We start from the raw sequence: 26,799 nt of genomic DNA on the forward strand, positions 1-26,799 counted from the left end.
CACCTTAAACTCATATAACACCGTATGTTAACTAACTGGAGTTAAAATAAAAAGTTAAAAAAAAGCCGATCAAATTAAATAATGTGCAAACCTTAACTTCAAAAATACCTTATTACTAAAAAATGCTAATCGTCACCTGAGCTTTCAGCGAGTCATAATCACTGATCACAGATCACCACAACCAATTTGATAATAATGAAAAAGCTTGAAATACTGTGAGAATTATGACAATGTGCCACAGAGACATGACATGAAGCGAGTCAACACTGTTGGAAAAGTGGTACCAATAGAGTTATTCCATACGGGGTTCCCCAAACCTTCAATTTGTAAAAATTGCAATGCAAGTACAAGAAAATGAACCACAATGACGTGAGGTATGCCTGTATGTTAAAGTACTAGACAGGATGGGGACTTTGCCTCACTCACAAAATGGCACCTAGAACAGTCCTTGGTAAATGTAGGTGCTCAGTAAGAGTTCATAGGTTGCATGAATGCTCTTGGGAAAAAAAAAAGGCTATCACATAAAAGCGTTATAAGCAGAGCGAGCGATCAAAAGGGATGGGGGAACATTTAGAACCAGGGTTCAAATAAATCTTTTCAAGGTTTTGCTCTTTGGCTCTGAGTCTTTGTGAAAATTCTGAGCTGAGTTTGCTAGTTTACAAGCAACCTCCATTCCTGCCCAATATGACAGCAGAAATCATCTTGGTTTAAATTCATTAGTACACAGTAGGCACCAAAGTATTTACACTTCAGAATTGCTATTGAAGTGTCTGATCCAGCATGAAGGCTTTGTACCTTTTCCTGGTAATGCATTTGTTAATTGAGGTAAATGTCACACAACATGAAATGTCCCCCTTTAAAGTATACAATGCAATGACCCTTTAGTATATGCACAGTGTTGTGCAGCCACAACCTCCATGTAGTTCTAGAACATTTCCATCATCCTGAGATAAAACCCATTAAGCAATCACTTCCCATTTTTCCTTCCCCTGGGTTCTGGAAACCACTAATCTGCTTTCTGTGTCTATGGATTTGCCTGTTCCGGACAGGTCACATAGAAATGGAATCCTACATTGTATGACCTTTATGTCTGGCTTTTGGCACCCAACATGATGGTTTCAAGGTTTATCTATGTAGTAACATGAATTAGAACTTTATTCCTTTTTATGACTGAATAATATTCCACTGTGTGGATATACCACTTTTAAAAAAATCCATTCATTTACTGATGGACATTTGGGCTGTTTCTTCCTTTTGGATACCATGAATAATGCTGCTATGAACACAGGCTTGCAATGATGTGTTTTGAGTCTCTGCTTTCACTTCTCTAGGGTGTATTCCTGGGAGTGGAATTGCTGTGTCATAGGGGACCCAGCATATGTTTAACTTTTGGAGGAAATGGGCAATGAAACTTCATAATGAAATGTTCCTGTTAATTACACGATTGTTCACTACTTCCATGAACACTTGTTGAACTCCCTTTGTGGGCTTGGGCTGATTCTTGCCCTCAGGAAGTTCACTGTCTAAGTGGCGACAACACGTCATGGAAATGTTGTGAGTCTGCCAGAGGTAACAATGAATAACCTGGATGGAGGGTGTACTCTGGTCCAGGCCACTGTGTTAAGTACTCTACATATAGTATTTCATCTAACCTTCCTTCCAAGGAGGAAGGTGCCATGAAGACCCCCCACCTTACAGATGAGTAAATTAGTCTTGCAGAGTGTGATGGTGAATTTTATGTGTCGTCTTGAGTGGGCCAGAGGGTACCCAGATATATTTGGTCAAACATGATTCTGAGTGTGTCTATGAGAGTGTTTCAGGATGAAATGAACATTCGAATGGGTAGATGGAGTAAACCAGATTGGCCTTTCCAATTTGAGTGGGCCTTATCAAGTCGGTCCAAGGCCTGAACAAAACACGATGTCTGAGTAAGAGGAAATTATCTTCCTCCTGAGTGCCTGACTGGTTGATTGCTTTGAGCTAAGACACTGTTTCATGTTTTTTTGTTTGTTAGTTTGTTTTGGTGTTGTTGTTCAGGCTTGCCTGAAACATCCACTCTCCGTGGTCTCAGATCTCTGAGTTTGAACTTGGAATGACTCTATTGGTTCTCCTCGATCTCTAGCTTGTTCACTGCAGATCTTGGGACATGTCAGCCTCCATGATTGCATAACTGAATTCCTTATAACAAATCTCTTTTATCGATGTCTCTTGTTGGTTCTTTCTCTGGAGAACCCTAATACAGAGGGTTGTGTCATTTTGCCCATGTTACTTGTCACTGTGATGCTGTGATTTGAACCTCTTCTGACCTCCGTAGAAGAACATGGGGAAATGGATATAAACTCATATGGAAGGGTTTAGGGAGACCGACCGGTGGGATGTGAAACCTGGATTGAGTCTTGAGCAGAGAAGGGTAGAAGAAAGCCAGCCAGGAGAGGAACTGGGAACAGAGTTGCAGGCAGAGAGAACAGCATGTACTTGGAGGCCTGGAGCTTGGAGGGCAAGATATGAATGGTCCCTCTGGAGTAGAGCAGGGTGGGGGTGGGGAATAGGGAGAGGAAAGGATGAGCCCATTCTGCTAGACTCTAGGTTCTCAGAGACACTGGTCATTCTCTCTGTTAACATTCAGAGTCAGTTTACAGACACGAAGCGATTACTACCTAACAGGCACTTCTTTTTTCATTTAATTCAATTTTGTTTAAATTCAATTAATTAGCATATAGTGTATTATTAGTTTCAGAGGTGGAATTTAATGATTCATCAGTTGCATACAACACCCAGTGCTCATTACATCATGTGCTGTCCTTAATGCCTATCACCCGGTTACCCCATCCCTCATTCCCCTCCTGTCCAGCAAACATTGGTTTGTTTCCTGTGGCTGAGAGTCTCTTATGGTTTGCCTTCCTTTCTGATTTTGTCCTCTTTCTCCCCTCCCTTCTTCTACGCTCCTCTGTTTTAAAAGGCACTTTCTTTTTTTAAAAGATTTTATTTATTTATTTGACAGACAAAGATCACAAGTAGTCAGCGAGGCAGGCAGAGAGAGAAGAAGAAGCAGGCTCCCTGCTGAGCAGAGAGCCCGATGCGGGGCTTGATGCCAGGACCCTGGGATCATGACCTGAGCCGAAGGCAGAGGCTTTAACCCACTGAGCCACCCAGGCGCCCCTAAAAGGAACTTTCTTGGTCTGTCTTTTTAAACTGCCTATCATATCCATTCCCCTTCCCCCTCCTTTTACTAATTGAATGAATTCCTTAGATTTTATCTGGACCACGTTCCCCATATACAGACCACACTGTCCCAGCTTCCCTGGCATTCAGTTTTGGCTGTGATACCTGCAACTTCTGGGTTGTTGCTTTAAGACATATCTCCAAGGAAATTATTACAACTTCATTAGCATGTAATCGAGTGAGTAGATGTATCCCTTTTCTCCACTCCCCCTCTTCACTTTGTGCTCTAGACAGATTGCCCTGGACTCATCTCCCCTCTACCAACTGGTACAAATGCCACATTGCAGCAGCCCAGTTTTGGTCATGTCATTGAGGACAAGATGCCAGGAGATGGTGGAGCAGAAGTTTGCAAAGAATGTGGGTACCCTTAATGGCCTCATGGAGCAGAGTCCTTTCACCAGCATGGACTGTTAACTCAGAAAGTAATAAAGATCCATCTTTTTAAAGCTATTGGATATTTGGGTCTCTTTGCTGTAGATCAGCATACCCTAATATAATTTCACTTAGACTGTCTTTCTTGATCTGGGATCAGTCCTATCTTTAGGGGGCAGTATACACACATGTGTGTACATGTGCACACACACACATTCGTATGTACATACACACTCTATCGCTACTATGAGATATATAGCAATATACATATAGTGATAAATAAGGTGAGATACATTTGTATATTTCACAGTTATACATAATATAAATTATATGTTGCAGAGTATTATTGTGTTATAACTAATTTCTATTATATTATAATTAAAAACTATTATATTAGGCTATGTTATATACCATAACATAGAATGCATAATATATATGACATATCACACACTTATGGTACACAGATGATATACAATATATAGTAGACATATAATATATAGTATCCACATCCACTTGCTAATTTTGGGCTTTGTAAACATTTGTTACCTGGCTGGGCTCAAGGGCTGGGCTTGTGCTCACATCCTTCATGGCTTTGGTTGTCGCTGAGGAAGTGGCTTCTGTAAAAAAAAAACATCAAAGGAAGTTACTGTTGGAACCGAGAGTAAAAGGGTGGAGAGGTGGACAGAAAGGTGAATAGAAGGGCTGATCTCATACTCTATTTTATTTTTTCTAATTTAATTTTAATTTTTCAGTGTTCCAAGTTTCATTGTTTATGCACCACACCCAGTGCTCCATGCAATACATGCCCTCCTTAATACCCACCACCAGGCTCACCCATCCCCTCACCCCCCCACCCCTCCAAAACCCTCAGAGGGTTGTTTCTCAGAGTCCACAGTCTCTCATGCTTCATCTCCCCCTCTGGTTTCCCCTAATTCACTTCTCTTTTCCTTCTCCTAATGTCCTCTGTGTTATTTCTTATGTTCCACAGGTAAGTGAAACCATTTTTTAATTAACAAAATTTTAATTTATTAATTAAAAAAATTCCAGAATCATTAACACACAGCATTATATTAGTTTTAGGTGTCCGATATAGTGATGCAACAGTTCTGTACATTCCTTGGTGCTCATCAACATCACCTGTCCCACCCATTCCTCCCCCCGCCTCCCCTCGGGCAACCATTGGTTTGTTCTCTATAGCTAAGGGTCTGGTTTTTGTTCCTTTTTTTCTTTTGAACTCATACTTTTTTTTTTTTTTTTTTTGAGGATTAAAAACCATTATTCATTTTTAAAGAGGTATCACGTGATAAAGTGAACTCATACTTTTATTCACTGGCAAGGTTGTGCTCTTTGAGGGATCAGAGTAGAGTTCCTTAGCATGGTGTACAGCAGTGTTTTTCGACAGGACGTCATTTTGCCTGCAGGGGACATTGGCAATGGCTGGAGATATTTTTGGTGGTCACAACCTGGGGTGGGGAATGTTACTGGCATCTAGTGGGCGGAGGTTTGGGCTTGGGGTGCTGCTTAATATCTTGCAATGCACAGGATGGTTCCTGACCACAAGGAATTATTAGACCTCAAATATCAATATTGTTGTGATAGAGATATCTTGGCATAGAGGATGCGGGAAAGTGTAAACTTCAAATTCTTTAATTTGGTCTTGGCTGGACATTACAACTGAGATGGGTGATGGATCAGAAAACTAGATACTTCAGATTTTAAAATTCAGCCTGGCAGGGAATTACAGCTGAAATAAGAGTGTCAGTTTTTGGTCATCAGCCCATAGTGAGACCTTTGTGTGTTTCTTGCGCTTTGTGAGGACCACCATCTCTGTTTTAGAAAGATGAGGAAAAGCCAGTCAACACTGACATCCAGTTACCATCAGTCTGAGGTTATGTCTATATTTCTTCTATATCCTGGTTTTCAGCCTTGTATATTGGCTAGACAAGGATGAAGAGCTTTCTTGTAATAGCAAAAGTTTTGTCTTGAGTTCAGGAATTTTGACTTACAACCCTGAGTCTAGAATACATTTGTTATTGCAAACCACATTTGTTGTCAAAAACAGCACTTTTGGTTGAAAGCTGCATACTTTTTTATGCGGGCTTTCTTGGACCTCCAACCCTGGTGACAACTAACTCCAGATGGACTCAATCTATGTGAGAGTATTTGTAGTTCACATGAAACACTTAAATATTTTCTTCAAAGTAGAGCACAACACAAGATGAAAAAAAAATAGATATTGACACACTCATACCTATGGTTGTGCAGTAGAGATTTATTGTGTATGATCTCTGTGCCAATATACAATATAGATGTAGTGTTAATCATGTTTGTTATTCAGCAGTCAATATATTGGAGCTTTGTCCTTTAGGGATAATTTTCAATAGTACCAGTTATCATAATGATCAAATCAAGGCCTATGTGATCTGATGTGTATATTGCCATGCTGATTGTTTGATTGTTAAAGATCCATGAAATGCACTTTTCATTTTCCTACTTTAACTCTCTTATTTTGCCATATCTCTTGAAATAACACCTAGTAAATAGAGGAAAACATGTTCGATTTTAAAAGGAGTAATTAGGGTGAAGATGGCACTGCCAAGTGGTAGTCCGGAGGAAAAGGACTGTCCCTTAAAATTGGGAAAATAACCAAGAGCATTTCTTTTCCTTGTACAAGAGAGTGCATTTAACAGATCAACACCAGGACCCAGGAAGAATTCCAATTTGTACATTGTCAGTAGAGGTGCCTGTTGCCAAGTAAAAGGCTCATTCACTTTGGGTTCAATCATGTTAATTCACTCAACAACTTTTTTTTTTTTGCCTATTTTTTAAAATTTATTTTCAGCATAACAATATTCATTATTTTTGCACCACACCCAGTGCTCCATGCAAACTGTGCCCTCTATAATACCCACCACCTGGTATCCCAACCTCCCACTCCCTACCTCTTCAAAACCCTCAGATTGTTTTTCAGAGTCCATAGTCTCTCATGGTTCACCTCCCCTTCCAATTTCGCCCAACTCCCTTCTCCTCTCTATCTCCCCATGTCCTCCATGCTATTTGTTATGCTCAACTATTTATTGATTGGGTTAGTGGTGGGCTTATGGCCCAGCAATCCCTACCCACCAGCTTGTGCTCTTGTCTCTCACCTTCCCCATATTGACTCCAGCTCACTTTTGGAGCTTATGCACCTCCAGGACCCTGCTATGGCCTCCAGCTTGGACTTGGGGAAATATGGGAACCTGGGCTTAAATCTTGCAGAAGCACTACCTATTGGTGGGAATTATAATCTTGATACTAAACAGTTGCCTGAACTTCCCTATGGCCTTTTTAGTAGGAGCAGGAGGTTTTTATTTTTATTTAAAAATTGAGTTAATTAATATATAGTGTATTATTAATTTCAGAGGTAGAGTTCAGTGATTCATCAGTCTTATATAACATCCAGTGCTTATTACTTCCTGTGCCTTCCTTAATACCTATCATCCAGTTACCCCATCCCCCCACCCCACTGCCTTCCAGCAACCCTCAGTTTGTTTCCTATAGTCTCTTCTGGTTTGTCTCCCTCTCTGATTCCATCTTGTTTTATTTTTCCCTCTCTTTGCCTATGCTCCTCTGTTCTGTTTCTTAAATTTCACATGTGGGTGAAATCACATAATTGTCTTTCTCTGATTGACTTATTTTGCTTAGCATAATGCCCTCTAACTCCATCCATGTCATTGCAAATGGTAAGATTTCATTTTTCTGATGGCTGGTATTCCATTTTATACACACACACACACACACAACACACACACCACACACACACATGTACATACCACATCTTCTTTATCCATTCATCTATCAGTGGACACCTGGGCTCTTTCCTTATCTTGGCTATGGGAGACATTTCTGCTATAAATGTTGGGGTGCATGTGCCCTTTCAGATCACTACATTGGTATCTTCAGGGTAGATACCTAGTAGTACAATTGCTGGGTTGTAGGGTAGCTCTATTTTCAACTTTCTGAGGAACCACCATACTGTTTTCCAGAGTGGCTGTGCCATTTTGCATTCCCACCAACAGTGTGAGTGGGTGGCCCTTTCTCTGTATCCTTGCCAACGTCTATTGTTTCCTAACTTGTTCATTGTAGTCATTCTGGTCATTCTGACTAGTGTGCGGTGGTATCTCATTGTGGATTTTTTTTCATTTTTTAAAGATTTTATTTATTTATTTTTCAGAGAGAGAGAGAGAACAAGAGATGGGGCACAAGCAGGGAGAACAGCAGGCAAAGGCAGAAGCAGGCTCACTGCTGAGCAAGGAGCCCGATGTGGGACTTGATCCCAAGACCCTGGGATCATGACCTGAGCCAAAGGCAGACGCTTAACTAACTGACTGAGCCACCCAGGGTCCCTCATTGTGGTTTTGATTTGTACGTCCCTGATGTTGAATGATGTTGAGCATTTTTTCATGTGTCTGTTGATCATTGTAAGTCTTTGGAGAAGAAGACTATTTTTAATTTCATGTCTTCTGCCCAAGGAGCAAGGATATACATATACACACACACACACTTACTTACACACTTTGAAGAATCAGATGAAATACGAACTATATTAGCAAACATTTGTGGGCACTGTCTTAAGTGCCCTGTTTGTAGTGTTTCATTTAAGCCTCAATTATCTTTGCAGCAGCTCTGTGAGGTATATAACCTGGTCTATATGCTCATTTAATGAATTAATTTCTTTTTTTCTTGATGAGCTTGACTACGGGTTTATTTCTTGTTTATCTTTTCAAAGAACCCACTCTTAGTTTCATTGACTTTTTTCTATTGCTTTTTTTGGTCTCTGTTTAGTTTATTTCTCTTCTGCTCTTTATTATTTCCTTCCTTCTACTAGCTTTGGGCTTTGTTCTTCTTCTTTTTTTTTCTATTCCTTTAGGTCTAAGGTTTTATTGTTTGAGATTTTTCTTGTCTCTTGAAGTAGGCCTGTATTATTATAAACTTCCTTCTTAGAACTGCTTTTACTGTTTCTGAAGATTTTAGGTCTGAGGCTCCTGGCTGGAGCCTTAGTCTTGATCTTGGGGTAATGGGTTCAAGCCCCATGCTGGGTGCAGAGATTACTTAAAGCCACTATTTCCGTACTGATTTTTGGTCTGATCTTTCCATTTATGTAAGTGGAGTGTTAAAGTACCCAACTATTATTGAATTACTGTCATTTTCTCCCTTTATGTCTGTTTTTTTTAAAATTTATTTTTTATTTTCAGCATAACAGTATTATTTTTGCACCACACCCATTGCTCCATGCAATCCGTGCCCTCTATAATACCCACCACCTGGTACCCCGACCTCCCACACCTCACCCCTTTAAAACCCTTAGATTGTTTTTCAGAGTCCATAGTCTCTCATGGTTCACCTCCCCTTCCAATTTCGCCCAACTCCCTTCTCCTCTCTAACTCCCCATGTCCTCCATGCTATTTGTTATGCTCCACAAATAAGTAAAACCATATGATAATTGACTCTCTCTGCTTGATTTATCTCACTCAGCATAATCTCTTCCAGTCGCATCATGTTGCTACAAAAGTTGGGTATTCATCCTTTCTGATAGAGGCATAATACTCCATAGTGCATATGGACCACATCTTCCTTATCCATTTGTCCGTTGAAGGGCATCTTGATTCTTTCCACAGTTTGGAGACAGTGGCCATTGCTGCTATAAACATTGGGGTACAGATGGCCCTTCTTTTCACTCCATCTGTATCTTTGGGGTAAATACCCAGGAGTGCAATGGCAGGGTCATAGGGAAGTTTTATTTTTAATTTCTTGAGGAATCTCCACACTGTTCTCCAAAGAGGCTGCACCAACTTGCATTCCCACCAACAGTGTATGAGGGTTCCCCTTTCTCCACATCCTCTCCAACACATGTTGTTTCCTGTCTTGCTAATTTTGGTCATTCTAATTGGTGTAAGGTGATATCGCAATGTAGTTTTTTTTTTTTTAAAGAATTTTATTTATTTGACAGAGAGAGATCACAAGTAGGCAGAGAGGCAGGCAGAGAGAGAGGAGGAAGCAGGCTCCCCGCTGAGCAGAGAGCCTGATGTGGGGCTTGATCCCAGGACCCTGGGATCATGACCTGAGCCGAGGCTTTAACCCACTGAGCCACCCAGGTGCCCCTCGCAATGTAGTTTTAATTTGAAACTGACAGCTACTGATGAACATTTTTTCATGTGTCTGAGAGCCATTTGTATGTCTTTATTGGAGAAGTGTCTGTCCATATCTTCTGCCCATTTTTTGATATGATTGTTTGTTTTGTGTGTGTTGAGTTTGAGGAGTTTATTATAGATCCTGGATATCAGCCTTTTGTCTGTACTGTCATTTGCAAATATCTTCTCCCATTCCGTGGGTTGCCTCTTTGTTTTTTTGATTGTTTCCTTGGCTGTGCAGAAGCTTTTGATTTTGATGAAGTCCCAAAAGTTCATCTTCACTTTTGCTTCCTTTGCCTTTGGAGACATATCTTGAAAGAAGTTGCTGTGTCTGATATCGAAGAGATTACTGCCTATTTTCTCCTCTAGGATTCTGATGGATTCCTGTCTCACATTGAGGTCTTTTATCCATTTTGAGTTTATCTTTGTGTACGGTGTAAGAGAATGGTCGAGTTTCATTCTTCTACATATAGCTGTCCAGTTTTCCCAGCACCATTTATTGAAGAGACTGTCTTTTTCCCACTGTATATTTTTTCCTGTTTTGTTGAAGATTAATTGACCATAGAGTTGAGGGTCCATATCTGGGCTCTCTACTCTGTTCCACTGCTGTCTTGGTGATCACAGCTTTGTAGTAAAGCTTGAAATCAGGTAATGTGGCGCCCCCAGTTTTATTTTTGTTTTTCAACATTTCCTTAGCGATTCGGGGTCTCTTCTGATTCCATACAAATTTTAGGATCATTTGCTCCAGCTCTTTGAAGAATACTGGTGGAATTTTGATCAGAATAGCATTAAAAGTATAGATTGCTCTAGGCAGTATAGACATTTTAACAATGTTTATTCTTCCGATCCAAGAGCATGGAATGGTCTTCCATCTATTTGTGTCTTCTTCAATTTCTTTCATGAGTGTTCTGTAGTTCCCCAAGTACAGATTCTTTACCTCTTTGGTTAGGTTTATTTCCCAGGTATCTTATGGTTTTTGGTGCTATAGTAAGTGGAATTGATTCTCTAATTTCCCTTTCTGTATTTTCATTGTTAGTGTATAAGTAAGCCACTGATTTCTATACATTGACTTTGTATCCTGCCACGTTGCTGAATTGCTGTATGAGTTCTAGTAATTTGGGGGTGGAGTCTTTTGGTTTTTCCATTAAAGAATCATGTCATCTGCGAAGAGACAGAGTTTGACTACTTCATTGACAGTTTGGATACCTTTTAATTCTCTTTGTTGTCTGATTGCTGTTGCTAGGACTTCTAATACTATGTTGAACAAGAGTGGTGAGAGTGGGCATCCTTGTCTTGTTCCTGATCTCAACGGGAAGGCTGAAAACTTTTCCCATTGAGGATCATATTTGCTGTGATTTTTCATAGATAGATTTGATGAAGCTCAGGAATGTTCCCTCTATCCCTATACTTTGAAGCGTTTTAATCAGGAACGGATGCTGGATTTTGTCAAATGCTTTTTCTGCATCTATTGAGAGGACCATGTGGTTTTTCTCTCTTTTCATATTAATTTGTTCTATCACATTGATTGATTTGCAAATGTTGAACCATCCTTGTAGCCCAGGGATGAATCTCACCTGGTCATGGGTGATTATCTTTTTAATGTGCTGTTGGATCCTGTTTGCTAAGATCTTGTTGAGAATCTTAGCATCCATATTCATCAGTGATATTGGTCTGGAATTCTCCTTTTTGGTAGGGTCTTTGCCTGGCTTGGGGATCAGGGTAATGCTGGCTTCATAGAAAGAGTCAGGAAGTTTTCCTTCTGCTTCAATTTTTTGAAAAAGCTTCAGGAGAATAGGTGTTATTTCTTCTTTGAAAGTTTGGTAGAATTCCCCAGGGATTCCATCAGGTCCTGGGCTCTTGTTTTTTGGGAGGTTTTTGATCACCACTTCAATCTCGTTACTAGATATTGGTCTATTCAGGTTGTCAATTTCTTCCTGATTCAATTTTGGGAGTTTATAGTTTTCCAGGAATGCATCCATTTCATCTAGGTTGCTTAGCTTATTGGCATATAACTGTTGATAATAACTTCTGATGACCCATCCATATGTTGTCTACAAGAGACCCATTTTTTTTTTTTTTTAAATTTTTTTTTTTTAAAGATTTTATTTATTTATTTGACAGAGAGAGATTATAAGTAGGCAGAGAGGCAGGCAGAGAGAGAGAGAGGAGGAAGCAGGTTCCCTGCTGAGCAGAGAGCCCGATGCGGGACTCGATCCCAGGACCCTGAGATCATGACCTGAGCCGAAGGCAGTGGCTTAACCCACTGAGCCACCCAGGCGCCCCTTTTTTTTTTTTTTTTTTTTTAAATTTTTTTTTTTTAAAGATTTTATTTATTTATTTGACAGAGAGAGATTATAAGTAGGCAGAGAGGCAGGCAGAGAGAGAGAGAGGAGGATTTTAAATTTTTTTTTTTAAAGAGAGACCCATTTTGAACCTAAAGATAGACCCAGACTGAAAGTGAAGGGATGGAGAAGCATCTTTCATGCCAATGGGCCTCAAAAAAATTAGATTTTAAACTAAAGACTGTAGTCAAGGATACAGAAGGACAGTACTTCATTCTTAAAGGGACTATCCACCAAGATGATCTAACAATTGTAAATATCTATGCCCCCAATATGGGAGCAGCCAATTACATAAGAAAACTGTTAATCAAGATAAAGAGTCACATTGATATGAATACACTAATCATTGGAGATCTTAACACACCTCTCTCAGAAATAGATCATCGAAGCAGAAAATCAATAAAGAAACAAGAGCATTGAATGACACATTGGACCAGATGGACCTCATAGATATATACAGAACATTCCACCCTAAAACAACAGAATACTCATTCTTCTCAAGTGAACATGGAACCTTCTCCAGAATAGCCCACATACTGGGTCAGAAATCAGGACTCAACCGATACCAAAAGACTGAGATTATTCACTGCACATTCTCAGATCACAATGCTTTGAAACTGGAGCTCAATCACAAGGAAAAGTTCCGAAGGAACTCAAACATCTGGAAGCTAAATACCACCTTGCTTAAGAATGCTTGGATCAGGTCAAGATGGCGGAGAAGTAGCAAGCTGAGACTGCTTCAGCTAGCCGGAGATCAGCTAGATAGCTTATCTAAAGATTGCAAACACCTGAAAATCCATCGGCAGATCGAAGAGAAGAAGAACAGCAATTCTGGAAACAGAAAAACAACCACTTTCTGAAAGGTAGGACCGGCGGAGAAGTGAATCCAAAGCGACGGGAAGATAGACCCTGGGGGGAGGGGCCGGCTCCCGGCAAGCGGCGGAGCAACCGCGCACAAAATCAGGACTTTTAAAAGTCTGTTCCGCTGAGGGACATCACTCCAGAGGCTAAACCGGGGCGAAGCCCACGCGGGGTCAGCGTGGCCTCAGGTCCCGCAGGGTCACAGAAGGATCGGGGTGTCTGAGTGTCGCAGAGCTTGCGGGTATTGGAACGGGAAAGCCGGCTACAGAGACAGAGCCGACAGTAAGCTCGCAGCTCCGTGTTACCTTGAACCGGTCGCAGGCTCGGTGAGCTCGGAGCGCGGCCGGAGGTCAGACAGACAGGAGTAACTGGGCGCTGTTCTCTGAGGGCGCACTGAGGAGTGGGGCCCTGGGCTCTCGGCTCCTCCGGGCCGGAGACCAGGAGGCCGCCATTTGTATTCCCGTCCTCTGGAACTCTACGGAAAGCGCTCAGGGAACAAAAGCTCCTGAAAGCAAACCCGAGCGGATTACTCACCCCGGCCCCGGGTAAGGGCGGTGTAATTCCGCCTGGGGCAAAGACACTTGAGAATCACTACACCAGGCCCCTCCCCCAGAAGATCAACAAGAAATCCAGCCGAGACCAAGTTCACCTACCAAGGAGTGCGGTTTCAATACCAAGGAGAGCAGCAGAATTCCAGAGGAGGAGAAAGCCAAGCACGGAACTCATGGCTTTTTTCCTGTGATTTTTTTTAGTCTTGCAGTTAATTTAATTTTTTCTTTTTCATTTTTTTTTTTTTTCTTGCCTTCGGGTAAAATTTTTTTTTTTAACTGTTACCTTTTTCTTTTTTAACGATTTTTTACTAGTTTATCTAATATATATATATATATATATATATATATTTTTACATTTTTCTTAGGTGTTTTCTTTTTTTAAAAATATTCTTTTCTTTTCTTTTCTTTTTTTTTTTTTTTCTTTTTTCTTTCTTCCTTTTTGAACCTCTTTTTATCCCCTTTATCCCCACTCACGATTTTGGATCTCTTCTAATTTGGTTAAAGCATATTTTCCTGGGGTTGTTGCCACCCTTTTAGTATTTTACTTGCCCCTTCATTTACTCTTATCTGGACAAAATGACAAGACGTAAAAATTCAACACAAAAAAAAGAACAAGAGGCAGTACCGAAGGCTAGGGACCTAATCAATACAGACATCGGTAATATGTCAGATCTAGAGTTCAGAATGACAATTCTCAAGGTTCTAGCCGGGCTCGAAAAAGGCATGGAAGATATTAGAGAAACCCTCTCGAGAGATATAAAAGCCCTTTCTGGAGAAATAAAAGAACTAAAATCTAACCAAGGTGAAATCAAAAAAGCTATTAATGAGGTGCAATCAAAAATGGAGGCTCTAACTGCTAGGATAAATGAGGCAGAAGAAAGAATTAGTGATATAGAAGACCAAATGACAGAGAATAAAGAAGCTGAGCAAAAGAGGGACAAACAGCTACTGGACCACGAGGGGAGAATTCGAGAGATAAGTGACACCATAAGACGAAACAACATTAGAATAATTGGGATTCCAGAAGAAGAAGAAAGTGAGAGGGGAGCAGAAGGTATACTGGAGAGAATTATTGGGGAGAATTTCCCCAATATGGCAAAGGGAACGAGCATCAAAATTCAGGAGGTTCAGAGAATGCCCCTCAAAATCAATAAGAATAGGCCCACACCCCGTCACCTAATAGTAAAATTTACAAGTCTCAATGACAAAGAGAAAATCCTGAAAGCAGCCCGGGAAAAGAAGTCTGTAACATACAATGGTAAAAATATTAGATTGGCAGCTGACTTATCCACAGAGACCTGGCAGGCCAGAAAGAGCTGGCATGATATTTTCAGAGCACTAAACGAGAAAAACATGCAGCCCAGAATACTATATCCAGCTAGGCTATCATTGAAAATAGAAGGAGAGATTAAAAGCTTCCAGGACAAACAACAACTGAAAGAATTTGCAAATACCAAACCAGCTCTACAGGAAATCTTTAAAGGGGTCCTCTAAGCAAAGAGAGAGCCTACAAGTGGTAGATCAGAAAGGAACAGAGACCATATACAGTAACAGTCACCTTACAGGCAATACAATGGCACTAAATTCATATCTCTCAATAGTTACCCTGAATGTGAATGGGCTAAATGCCCCTGTCAAAAGACACAGGGTATCAGAATGGATAAAAAAACAAAACCCATCTATATGTTGCCTCCAAGAAACACATTTTAAGCCCGAAGACACCTCCAGATTTAAAGTGAGGGGGTGGAAAAGAATTTACCATGCTAATGGACATCAGAAGAAAGCAGGAGTGGCAATCCTTATATCAGATCAATTAGATTTTAAGCCAAAGACTATAATAAGAGATGAGGAAGGACACTATATAATACTCAAAGGGTCTGTCCAACAAGAAGATTTAACAATTTTAAATATCTATGCCCCCAATGTGGGAGCAGCCAACTATATAAACCAATTAATAACAAAATCAAAGAAACACATCAACAACAATACAATAATAGTAGGGGACTTTAACACTCCCCTCACTGAAATGGACAGGTCATCCAAGCAAAAGATCAGCAAGGAAATAAAGGCCTTAAATGACACACTGGACCAGATGGACATCACAGATATATTCAGAATATTTCATCCCAAAGCAACAGAATACACATTCTTCTCTAGTGCACATGGAACATTCTCCAGAATAGATCACATCCTCGGTCCTAAATCAGGACTCAACCGGTATCAAAAGATTGGGATCATTCCCTGCATATTTTCAGACCACAATGCTCTAAAGCTAGAACTGAACCACAAAAGGAAGTTTGGAAAGAACCCAAATACTTGGAGACTAAACAGTATCCTCCTAAAGAATGAATGGGTCAACCGGGAAATTAAAGAAGAATTGAAAAAAATCATGGAAACAAATGATAATGAAAATACAACGGTTCAAAATCTGTGGGACACAACAAAGGCAGTCCTGAGAGGAAAATATATAGCGGTACAAGCCTTTCTCAAGAAACAAGAAAGGTCTCAGGTACACAACCTAACCCTACACCTAAAGGAGCTGGAGAAAGAACAAGAAAGAAACCCTAAGCCCAGCAGGAGAAGAGAAATCATAAAGATCAGAGCAGAAATCAATGAAATAGAAACCAAAAAAACAATAGAACAAATCAACGAAACTAGGAGCTGGTTCTTTGAAAGAATTAATAAAATTGATAAACCCCTGGCCCGACTTATCAAAAAGAAAAGAGAAAGGACCCAAATAAATAAAATCATGAATGAAAGAGGAGAGATCACAACTAACACCAAAGAAATACAAACTATTATAAGAACATACTATGAGCAACTCTACGGCAATAAATTTGACAATCTGGAAGAAATGGATGCATTCCTAGAAACATATAAACTACCACAACTGAACCAGGAAGAAATAGAAAGCCTGAACAGACCCATAACCAGTAAGGAGATTGAAACAGTCATTAAAAATCTCCAAACAAACAAAAGCCCAGGGCCAGACGGCTTCCCGGGGGAATTCTACCAAACATTTAAAGAAGAACTAATTCCTATTCTCCTGAAACTGTTCCAAAAAATAGAAATGGAAGGAAAACTTCCAAACTCATTTTATGAGGCCAGCATCACCTTGATCCCAAAACCAGACAAGGATCCCACCAAAAAAGAGAGCTATAGACCGATATCCTTGATGAACACAGATGCGAAAATACTCAACAAAATACTAGCCAATAGGATTCAACAGTACATTAAAAAGATTATTCACCACGACCAAGTGGGATTTATTCCAGGGCTGCAAGGTTGGTTCAACATCCGCAAATCAGTCAATGTGATACAACACATCAATAAAAGAAAGAACAAGAACCATATGATACTCTCAATAGATGCTGAAAAAGCATTTGACAAAGTACAACATCCCTTCCTGATCAAAACTCTTCAAAGTGTAGGGATAGAGGGCACATACCTCAATATCATCAAAGCCATTTATGAAAAACCCACCGCAAATATCATTCTCAATGGAGAAAAACTGAAAGCTTTTCCGCTAAGGTCAGGAACACGGCAGGGATGTCCATTATCACCACTGCTATTCAACATCGTACTAGAGGTCCTAGCCTCAGCAATCAGACAACAAAAGGAAATTAAAGGCATCCAAATCGGCAAAGAAGAAGTCAAATTATCACTCTTCGCAGATGATATGATACTATATGTGGAAAACCCAAAAGACTCCACTCCAAAACTGCTAGAACTTATACAGGAATTCAGTAAAGTGTCAGGATATAAAATCAATGCACAGAAATCAGTTGCATTTCTCTACACCAACAGCAAGACAGAAGAAAGAGATATTAAGGAGTCAATCCCATTTACAATTGCATCCAAAACCATAAGATACCTAGGAATAAACCTAACCAAAGAGACACAGAATCTATACTCAGAAAACTATAAAGTACTCATGAAAGAAATTGAGGAAGACACAAAGAAATGGAACAATGTTCCATGCTCCTGGATTGGAAGAATAAATATTGTGAAAATGTCTATGCTACCTAAAGCAATCTACACATTTAATGCAATTCCTATCAAAGTACCATCCATCTTTTTCAAAGAAATGGAACAAATAATTCTAAAATTTATATGGAACCAGAAAAGACCTCGAATAGCCAAAGGGATATTGAAAAAGAAAGCCAACGTTGGTGGCATCACAATTCCGGACTTCAAGCTCTATTACAAAGCTGTCATCATCAAGACAGCATGGTACTGGCACAAAAACAGACACATAGATCAATGGAACAGAATAGAGAGCCCAGAAATAGACCCTCAAATCTATGGTCAACTCATCTTCGACAAAGCAGGAAAGAATGTCCAATGGAAAAAAGACAGCCTCTTCAATAAATGGTGCTGGGAAAATTGGACAGCCACATGCAGAAAAATGAAATTGGACCATTTCCTTACACCACACACAAAAATAGACTCAAAATGGATGAAGGATCTCAATGTACGAAAGGAATCCATCAAAATCCTTGATGAGAACACGGGCAGCAACCTCTTCGACCTCTGCCGCAGCAACATCTTCCTAGGAACAACGCAAAAGGCAAGGGAAGCAAGGGAAAAAATGAACTACTGGGATTTCATTAAGATCAAAAGCTTTTGCACAGCAAAGGAAACAGTTAACAAAATCAAAAGACAACTGACAGAATGGGAGAAGATATTTGCAAACGACATATCAGATAAAGGACTAGTGTCCAGAATCTATAAAGAACTTAGCAAACTCAACACCCAAAGAACAAATAATCCAATCAAGAAATGGGCAGAAGACATGAACAGACATTTCTGCAAAGAAGACATCCAGATGGCGAACAGACACATGAAAAAGTGCTCCATATCACTCGGCATCAGGGAAATACAAATCAAAACCACAATGAGATATCACCTCACACCAGTCAGAATGGCTAAAATCAACAAGTCAGGAAATGACAGATGCTGGCGAAGATGCGGAGAAAGGGGAACCCTCCTACACTGTTGGTGGGAATGCAAGCTGGTGCAGCCACTCTGGAAAACAGCATGGAGGTTCCTCAAAATGTTGAAAATAGAACTGCCCTATGACCCAGCAATTGCACTATTGGGTATTTACCCTAAAGATACAAATGTAGTGATCCAAAGGGACACATGCACCCGAATGTTTATAGCAGCAATGTCCACAATAGCCAAACTATGGAAAGAACCTAGATGTCCATCAACAGATGAATGGATCAAGAAGATGTGGTATATATACACAATGGAATACTATGCAGCCATCAAAAGAAATGAAATCTTGCCATTTGCAACAACATGGATGGAACTAGAGCGTATCATGCTTAGCGAAATAAGTCAAGCAGAGAAAGACAACTATCATATGATCTCCCTGATATGAGGAAGTGGTGATGCAACATGGAGGCTTAAGTGGGTAGAAGAAGAATAAATGAAACAAGCTGGGATTGGGAGGGAGACAAACCATAAGTGACTCTTAATCTCACAAAACAAACTGAGGGTTGCCGGGGGGAGGGGGTTTGGGAGAAGGGGGTGGGATTATGGACATTGGGGAGGGTATGTGATTTGGTGAGTGCTGTGAAGTGTGTAAACCTGGTGATTCACAGACCTGTACCCCTGGGGATAAAAATATATGTTTATAAAAAATAAAAAATTAAAAAAAAAAAAAGAATGCTTGGATCAACCAGGAGATCAAGGAAGAACTGAAACAATTCATGGAAACCAATGACAATGAAGACACTTCCATCCAAACCCTATGGGATACAGCAAAGGTGGTCCTAAGGGGGAAATACATAGCCATCCAAGTCTCCCTCAAAAAAATTGAAAAATCCAGAACACAGCAGCTTTCTCTACACCTTAAAGAACTGGCGAATCAACAACAAATCAAACCAACTCCACACATAAGAAGGGAAATAATCAAGATTAGAGCTGAGATCAATGAGGTAGAAACCAGAGATACAGTAGAACATATCAATGAAACTAGAAGCTGTTTTTTTTGAAAGAATCAATAAGATTGATAAACCATTGGTGACACTAATCCAAAAGAAAAGAGAGAAAGCTCAAATACATAAAATTATGAATGAAAAGGGAGAGATCACAATGAACACCAAGGAAGTAGAAGCAATCCCTTATGTCTGTTAATATTTGCTTTATATATTTAGATGCTCCAATGGTGGGTGCATAGATATTTGCAATTGTTGTATCCTCTTGTTCGAGTGATTCCTTTATCATTACGTAAGGACAATCTTTGTAAGTATCACTACCCCAGCTTTTTGTTGTTTGTTTGTTTACATTTGGTTGAATACCTTTGTCCATCCCTTCACTTTTGATCTATATATGTCTTCAGGTCTGAAGTGAGTCTCTTGCAGGCAGCACATAGATGGATTTTTAAAAATAAATTTAGCCACCTTAAGTCTTTTAATTAGAGCATTTACATTTAAAGTAATTATTGATCAATATGCCCTATTGATTTTCAAAACCAGACATTATGGGAGCTTGCCTTTCTGGTCCTTGCAGGACCATTATGGGAGCTTGCCTTGCAGGTCCCCAGGGTGTGAACTTGAACTCTTTGTGGCTCAGGGAGAACTTTTGCACTTGTAACATTCCTCCAGCTTGTGGTTGTCCCACTGGGGGTTTTGGTTCCTGACCTGACCATGTCTTTGCTCCTCCTACCTTTCTTGATATGGCTTTATCTCTTTCTTTAGCTGTGGGAGAGCTGCTCTGCTAGTCTTCATGTCACTCTTGGAGAGAGAGAGAGAGAGAAAAAGAGAGAGAGAGAGTTGCTCTCTTTGTAGTTGTATCCTTGGTGTGTTCATGGAAAGAGGTGAGCTCAGGATGTTCCTACCCCACCATCTTCCCCTTGTGTTTTCCAGTTACATCTCCCACATTTCTTGTGCATAGATTTCCCTGTCTATGTGGTTTCCATGAGAGTGCTCATGCTTATACAATATGGTGCTTCCCCCTCAACACAGATCTAAGGGTGGGCATATAACTCAAACTGGACTAATTTGGTACATTTCCAAAGAACTTACAATTAAGTCCAAAAGAGAGTCTGTTGATCTCTCTTTGGGTAGTTTGATCATTAACAGTGTAAAATTTGGACTTCTCAGTGGGTGTATTTCCTGTTCTGTGGACTAAAAAGGCAGAGAAACCCAGTTTTCAATGAACAAGAAGAAAGGAGCAGACCCAAAGAGTTTCAGAGTCTGAAGTGTCTTGATAAGAGTCTCTATTTCAGTTCATTCTAGAAGCCCTGCTTTGTTCTTGTTCTTGAGTTCCAAGACATACCCATGCATCCTTATCATAAACTCACCTTTTCTGTTTAAGTTAGCTTGATTGAGCTCTTTTTTGCAACTCAAAGAATCCTGTCTCAGTTAGCACCTTGTTACCTCTATTTCCAAAGTCCACTTGTCTTATTAGCCCCCATTATTTCTCTAAATTTCCTTCTTTCTTTTTGTATCCTCTTTTCATCATCCAGAAAATGGAAACCTGTACTAACCTCTCTATACATAACACACACACACACACACACACACACACACACACACACACACACATCTGGCATTATACTCAATGAAAAATATATAGAGAGACAAGAAGACAAGAATTTCCTTACTTTGACAAGTGTTTTCATTGGGATTCTGGAATTGTGGAGCCCCAGAGAGAAGTTTGTATCCAGGATTACAGTGACAGTAGAAACCTCCATCAGTATTCTGACATGCAGCATTTTCTCCACAATATATACTAATGGGTGGTTTACATTCATCAATATCTGGAACACAAAAGAGGAATTTGGCCATTAATTTGACAAAGATTTATAGAACATCTAATATGTGCCAGAGGCCATACCCTTTCCACCCAATCTGTCCTGGTTTTCCAGGACAACTCATTTAAGTTAGTGGGTTGTCTTTGTTCTTCCCTTTCCTCTTTGACTTTGGTTGGATTCTCTGAGAAGTAGACACTGAGACAAGAATTCATGTTCAAGTACTTTATGTGGGAGGTGATCCCAGAAAACCCTGGAAGGGAAGTGGTGAAATAAGACAGGGAAAGCCAGGCAGAAAGTAAACAGGGAAGTTTCTGCTGTGGACAACTGGGACTCGATATCCCTGGGACCCTCTGGGAGGCAGTGTAGAGCACATGCTGCAGAGTGACTTCCCAAGGAGTGAGGGGGCTGGGGTATTTATCTGCCAAATCTTTTTTTTTTCTCTTAAGTTCTTATTTAAATCATAATTGGTTAACACATAGTGTAATATTGGGAGTAGTATTTAGTGATTCACCAGTTACACACCCAGGGCTCATTACAAGAAATGTCCTCCTTAATCCCCATCACCCATCTAGCCCATCCCCCACCCACCACCCACCACCCCTCCAGCAACCCTCAGCTTGTTCTCTGTAGTTAAGAGTCTCTATGGTTCCCTCTCTCTGTTTTCCCAGTTTCCTCTGCGCTCCTCTGTTTTGTTTCTTAAATTCCACAGATGAGTGAAATCATATGGTATTTGTCTTTTCCTGACTGGCTTATTTTGCTTAGCATAATACACTTTAGCTCTATCCATGTCATTGCAAATGGCAAGATTTCATTCTTTTTCATGGTTGAGTAATATTCCATCGCATGCATACACACCTACACACCCACACACCACATCTTCTTCTTTATCCATTCACAGTTGATGGACATTGGGGTCTTTCCATAATTTGGCTTTTGTTGGCAATGTTTTTATCTGCCAAATATTATTTATCAACAGAGAAGTGCTTGCAGGGATAATTAACTCTCTGGTACTTCCAACTGTTTTGAGCATGAGCTGAGTAGTCTTCAGTAGACAGAGAGAGCCTTAGATTTGGTGTGCAAAAGAATGGCAAGTGCTGAGAGCAAATAAGTGGGAAATTGACTATGTCTGCTGTTATGAACTGTATGTATATCTCTTCATTTCAACATGTTGAAACCCTAACTTCTCATGTGGCTGTATTTGGAAATGGGGCCTCTAAGGATGTAACTGAGGTTAAATGAGGTTGTAAGAATGGGGTCTTGATCTGTTAGGATTAATGTCTGTAGAAGAAGAGACAAGAGAACTTTTCCATCTGCCTGACCACTATGTGCACAGAGTGAGGAAAGACCATGTAAAGATGGAGTAAGAAGACAGGCATCTTCAAGCCAGGAAGAGAGGCCTCCTGAGAAAGTGGAACTGCTAGAACCTTGATCACAGGCTTCCCAGAATCCAGAACTGTGAGAAAATAAATTCCTGTTGTTTAAGCCACCCGGTCTGAGTTTTGTCATAGCAGCCCAAGAGTAATACATTTGCTAGATTAACTAATTGAGTTAGAATGTCTTGATTAAGTCAATGTGTCCCCAGTCCTAGGGGTCACAGTAGCCCTTTTGTAAATGTCAGGTGGGTAGCAAAGATGTGTGATTTCCCAAACTGGTATGGCAAACATGGAGCTGGGAATTTTCAGATTGTGATATAATAGAGCAGATGCTCTCGGTTGTCTGTTCAACCACCGTTCTGTTTTGAGGAGGCTGTCTTGTTCCCATCACCCAGGCACTCTCTCTCCAGCCTCCCTTCCAGCTTTCATGTCTCACCCCCAGCCAATGAAGAGTAGGGATGTTCTTTCTGGGGCGTCTGCAAGAAACCTGTCTGAGACAGAAGTCACTGCAAAGGGATGAGACTCAGATTGGCTTTGGGATTTTTGTTTGCGACCCTGTATGCTTGAAGACAGTTAGTTCTGTGATCACTGGGGTATTATTCACTGATGAATCACTTGGTTAAGAGGATGGAATGAAAAAGCTCCCTCCGAGGCAGGATAGAACCTACTCGTTAGAGCCAAAGAAATACAAGATGGTGCATTCGTGGAGAGAGACATTAGCTATGTGGGCCAGTTTGAAGAAAGCACATGAGAAAGTTCTCAAAAAAACCCAACAGATTAACAAGTGTGAAACAAGGAAGTACAGAAACCTCAATGTAGGGGGAAAGGAAGGGAAGAGGAAGCAGGGGTGAGCAGTGAACCTGGAGATAAAGTTAAGGAGTGTGTGTGGGGGGTGGCAGGGGAGATAGGGAGGGGTTGAAATTACGGTATTTTAAAGATCTTATCTCTTCACTGGGGGAGCGGAAGTGAGGGTGAGAAGGATCTTTTTAAAAAAGTGCCAGTATAATTAACATACAGTATTATTTTAGTTCTAGGTAGGCAATATGGTGATTCAACAATTCTGTATGTCACTCAGTACTCATCATGGGGAGGGTACTCTCACTCCCTTCTCCTGAAATGATGGGGCAAACAATGCACCTTGAAAGGGGAAATAATTGATGAGTTAAAAAAAATAGTAGAGAAACACATGTTTGAATATGAAGTTAAGAGAACTCGGTAGTCATAAATGGGGTGGAATAGTGTATTAGGACTTCCAGGTAAATAAAGGGAAATGATGGTGTGCCTGGGTGGCTCAGTTAGTTAAGCATCTAACTCTTGGTTTCAGCTCAGGTCATGATCTCACGGTCATGAGATTGAGCCCCATGTTGAGCTCTGCTGGGCATGGAGCCTGCTTGGGATTCTCTCTCTCTCCCTATCCCTCTGCCCCTCCCCCCCCCCCCCCACTTGGGCTCTTTCTCTTAAAATCTTAAAAAAAAAAATAAAGAAGAAATACTGATTTCATGAAAACATTTCTTTCTTGATGAGGGTGGAGTTGTTAAGTTTTTGTTTTTTTTAGCAGTGCACATTATTGGTATTTGCCTCCCCATGGTCCTTATGCTGTCTTCCTTCTACTCCAGCCTCTGGATAGTTTGAAAACTGTCCCTTACCTTTGCATGTAGCCAAGGGAAATGTGAAGAATTCCTCCCCGTGCATAGAGGTGTATCCATGTTTGCAAGTACAATGAGTGCTGTTGACACAGTCAGCATGCTGGGGGCAGTTACAAGAAGCTGCAGGGAGAAAGGGGCAGGTCAAACATCTGCTGGGGTTAAGAGATGTCCTGTTATCATTTGACTTGGCCTCCAGCCAGGATCTCATGAGGATAAGGAAGCCTACACCCTTTGTCTCTCTTGAAATCTCAGTACATTAAAAAATGAGAGACACCAAACCCAAGTTACAGAAAAAAGTGAGATTCTTTTGCATGATAAAGGACAGAGGTTGGCGTTAAATTAATTTTAACACAAAAATTTCAAGGTTATGAAATTGTGCTATTCTCAGGATCACTGCAGAATTTATAAAAGGGGGAATGAATTGGTTAAGGCCCTGGGTTCGATTCTGACTCTGCCACTTACCAGCTGTGTATCTTTGCACAAATGTCTTAACCCCTCTGTGCCTCAATACCCTCATCTGTAAACTGGGTTATTGTGAAGAGTAACTGAATTAATACATATGAAGTGTGTTGGGCAGTGCCTGGCACATAGAAAGTATCAGCTAGGATTATAAAGATTTAAATTTGTAGGGGTCCACAGGAGGTATATCCTGATATGGGTACACATGATCTTTGTAACCCTATGTATAACTTCATTTGGACAGGGAGACAGGAAAGATCTCAATTTGAGACCTCTTGGGAATGAACTGAGCTGAGGAAGTATCTCGAACTTTGGGTCCAGTGGAGAAATCTGAGAACTGTGCAGTGTTCATGGGGAGAGGGAACATGATGGGGGCCACAGCAGACGGTCTGGCTGCTCAGAAGGCATCCCCCGGAGGTTGGCTAGAAAGGCAAAATCTCAGGCCCCATGCTAGACCTGCTGAATTAGAATCTAGTGAGATCTCCAAGGGTTTAAAGTTAGCCTGATGTCATCTTGTTCATCTTTTTTGGGAGGGGGCTTGCTTATGATCAGAATGGAATGGTTACCATCATGCTGTGTGTCTTGCCACTGGAATGCTCACTTCGTGAGACTTTGTGCGTTTCAGCTGCTGTTTTATTCCTACATTGGGCACATGGTGGTTACTGAAAGCAAATGAATAGACAAAGGACTGTAAAATAAAAAGATATATTAAGGGGCGCCTGGCTGGCACAGTGGGAAGAGTATGCGACTCTTAATCTTGGGGTCGTGAGTTTGAGCCCCACGTTGGATGTAGAGATAAATAAATGAAACTTAAAAAAAGACATATTAAAATTTGATGTAATGATGAATTAAAAAGAATCACAGGAGCAAACATCCCTGAGTTCTACTGCCAGAACAAGACCCTTTGCTCTAGCTCCGTGCAGGATATGAGTGGTTAGAGGTGTGCCCTTGGTCTATACATTTCCTGGTCTCTGGCTGTGGAGAAGTCAGGCATTGAGCACTTACCTATGGACTTTTGAGCCATAACTTCTGATAAACTCAGCAGAAAACAGAGTCCTGGAACAGGGAAGCAGAAGGGAGACACATGAACTGAATGAGGAAAGATTCCAGGACATTCTTCAAGGGCTGTGTGTCAGTTATCCATGGCTGTTGATCCCAGTCCTTCATGCACAGGAATTGAAGTTACCCTAGTCCCACCTGAAATGTAACGGCTTACAAAATGTAATGGCTTAAAACAGCAATGACTGGGGCACTTGGGTGGCTCAGTGGGTTAAAGCCTCTGCCTTCGGCTGGGGTAATGATCCCAGGGTCCTGGGATCGAGCCCCACATCGGGCTGTCTGTTCAGCGGGGAGTCTGCTTCCTCCTCTCTGCCTGCCTCTCTGTCTGCTTGTGATCTCCGTCTGTCAAATAAATAAATAAAATCTTTATAAAAAAAAAAGCCAGCGATGACCATTTTCTTACCTCTCATGGTTTCTGTGTTTTGGGAATCTGGGAAAAGCTCAGGTGGGTGATTCTGGTTTTCTTATACAGTCGCAGTCGGGCTGTGTCTGGGGCTGGAGCAGCTGGGAACTGGATGGGAGCTGCCATCACTTCACGTAGCCTCAGACTTGGGGAATTTTGGCTTTCCTCCCAACATGATGACCTCAGGCATGCAGACCCCATGGTAATTCAGAGCTCTAAGTAGGGGTGCCCCAGGCAACAAGACTACATCTCCCATTAAGATCCAGCCCTGGGGCACCTGGGTGGCTCAGTGAGTTAAGCCTCTGCCTTCGGCTCAGGTCATGATCTCAGTGTCCTGGGATCGAGTCCCGCATCTGGCTCTCTGCTTGGCAGGGAGCCTGCTTCCTCCTCCTTTCTCTCTCTGCCTGCCTCTCTGCCTACTTGTGATCTCTCTCTGTCAAATAAATAAATAAAATCTTAAAAAAAAAAAAAAAAAAGATCCAGCCCTGGAAGTCATGCAACTCTATTTCCACCACATTTTCTTGGTTATAAGATTCAAATGGAGGGGGATTGGTCCTCTTCTAGAGGGAGGAC

At 40.9% G+C, this 26,799-nt stretch overlaps 1 protein-coding gene across 3 annotated transcripts in view; it reads right to left on the reverse strand.

The window, feature by feature from the left end:
* The window catches only part of ADGRE3 (adhesion G protein-coupled receptor E3), a 56,620-nt gene that overhangs the window by 23,763 nt on the left and 6,058 nt on the right, over positions 1–26,799 (reverse strand). For 2 of the 3 annotated variants that reach the window (XM_059160252.1, XM_059160251.1), the window contains exons 2-5: positions 25,770–25,820; positions 24,306–24,425; positions 21,137–21,292; positions 4,141–4,211 (exon numbers count right to left, since the gene is read on the reverse strand). In XM_059160252.1, the coding sequence (XP_059016235.1) occupies positions 4,141–4,211; positions 21,137–21,292; positions 24,306–24,425; positions 25,770–25,820 (398 nt within the window). The remainder of the gene's footprint in view (positions 1–4,140; positions 4,212–21,136; positions 21,293–24,305; positions 24,426–25,769; positions 25,821–26,799) is intronic. The other variant, XM_059160253.1, reaches the window with a different exon arrangement.

This window comes from Mustela lutreola, chromosome 2 (assembly GCF_030435805.1).
Source record: "Mustela lutreola isolate mMusLut2 chromosome 2, mMusLut2.pri, whole genome shotgun sequence".
Classification (NCBI taxonomy): domain Eukaryota; kingdom Metazoa; phylum Chordata; class Mammalia; order Carnivora; family Mustelidae; genus Mustela; species Mustela lutreola.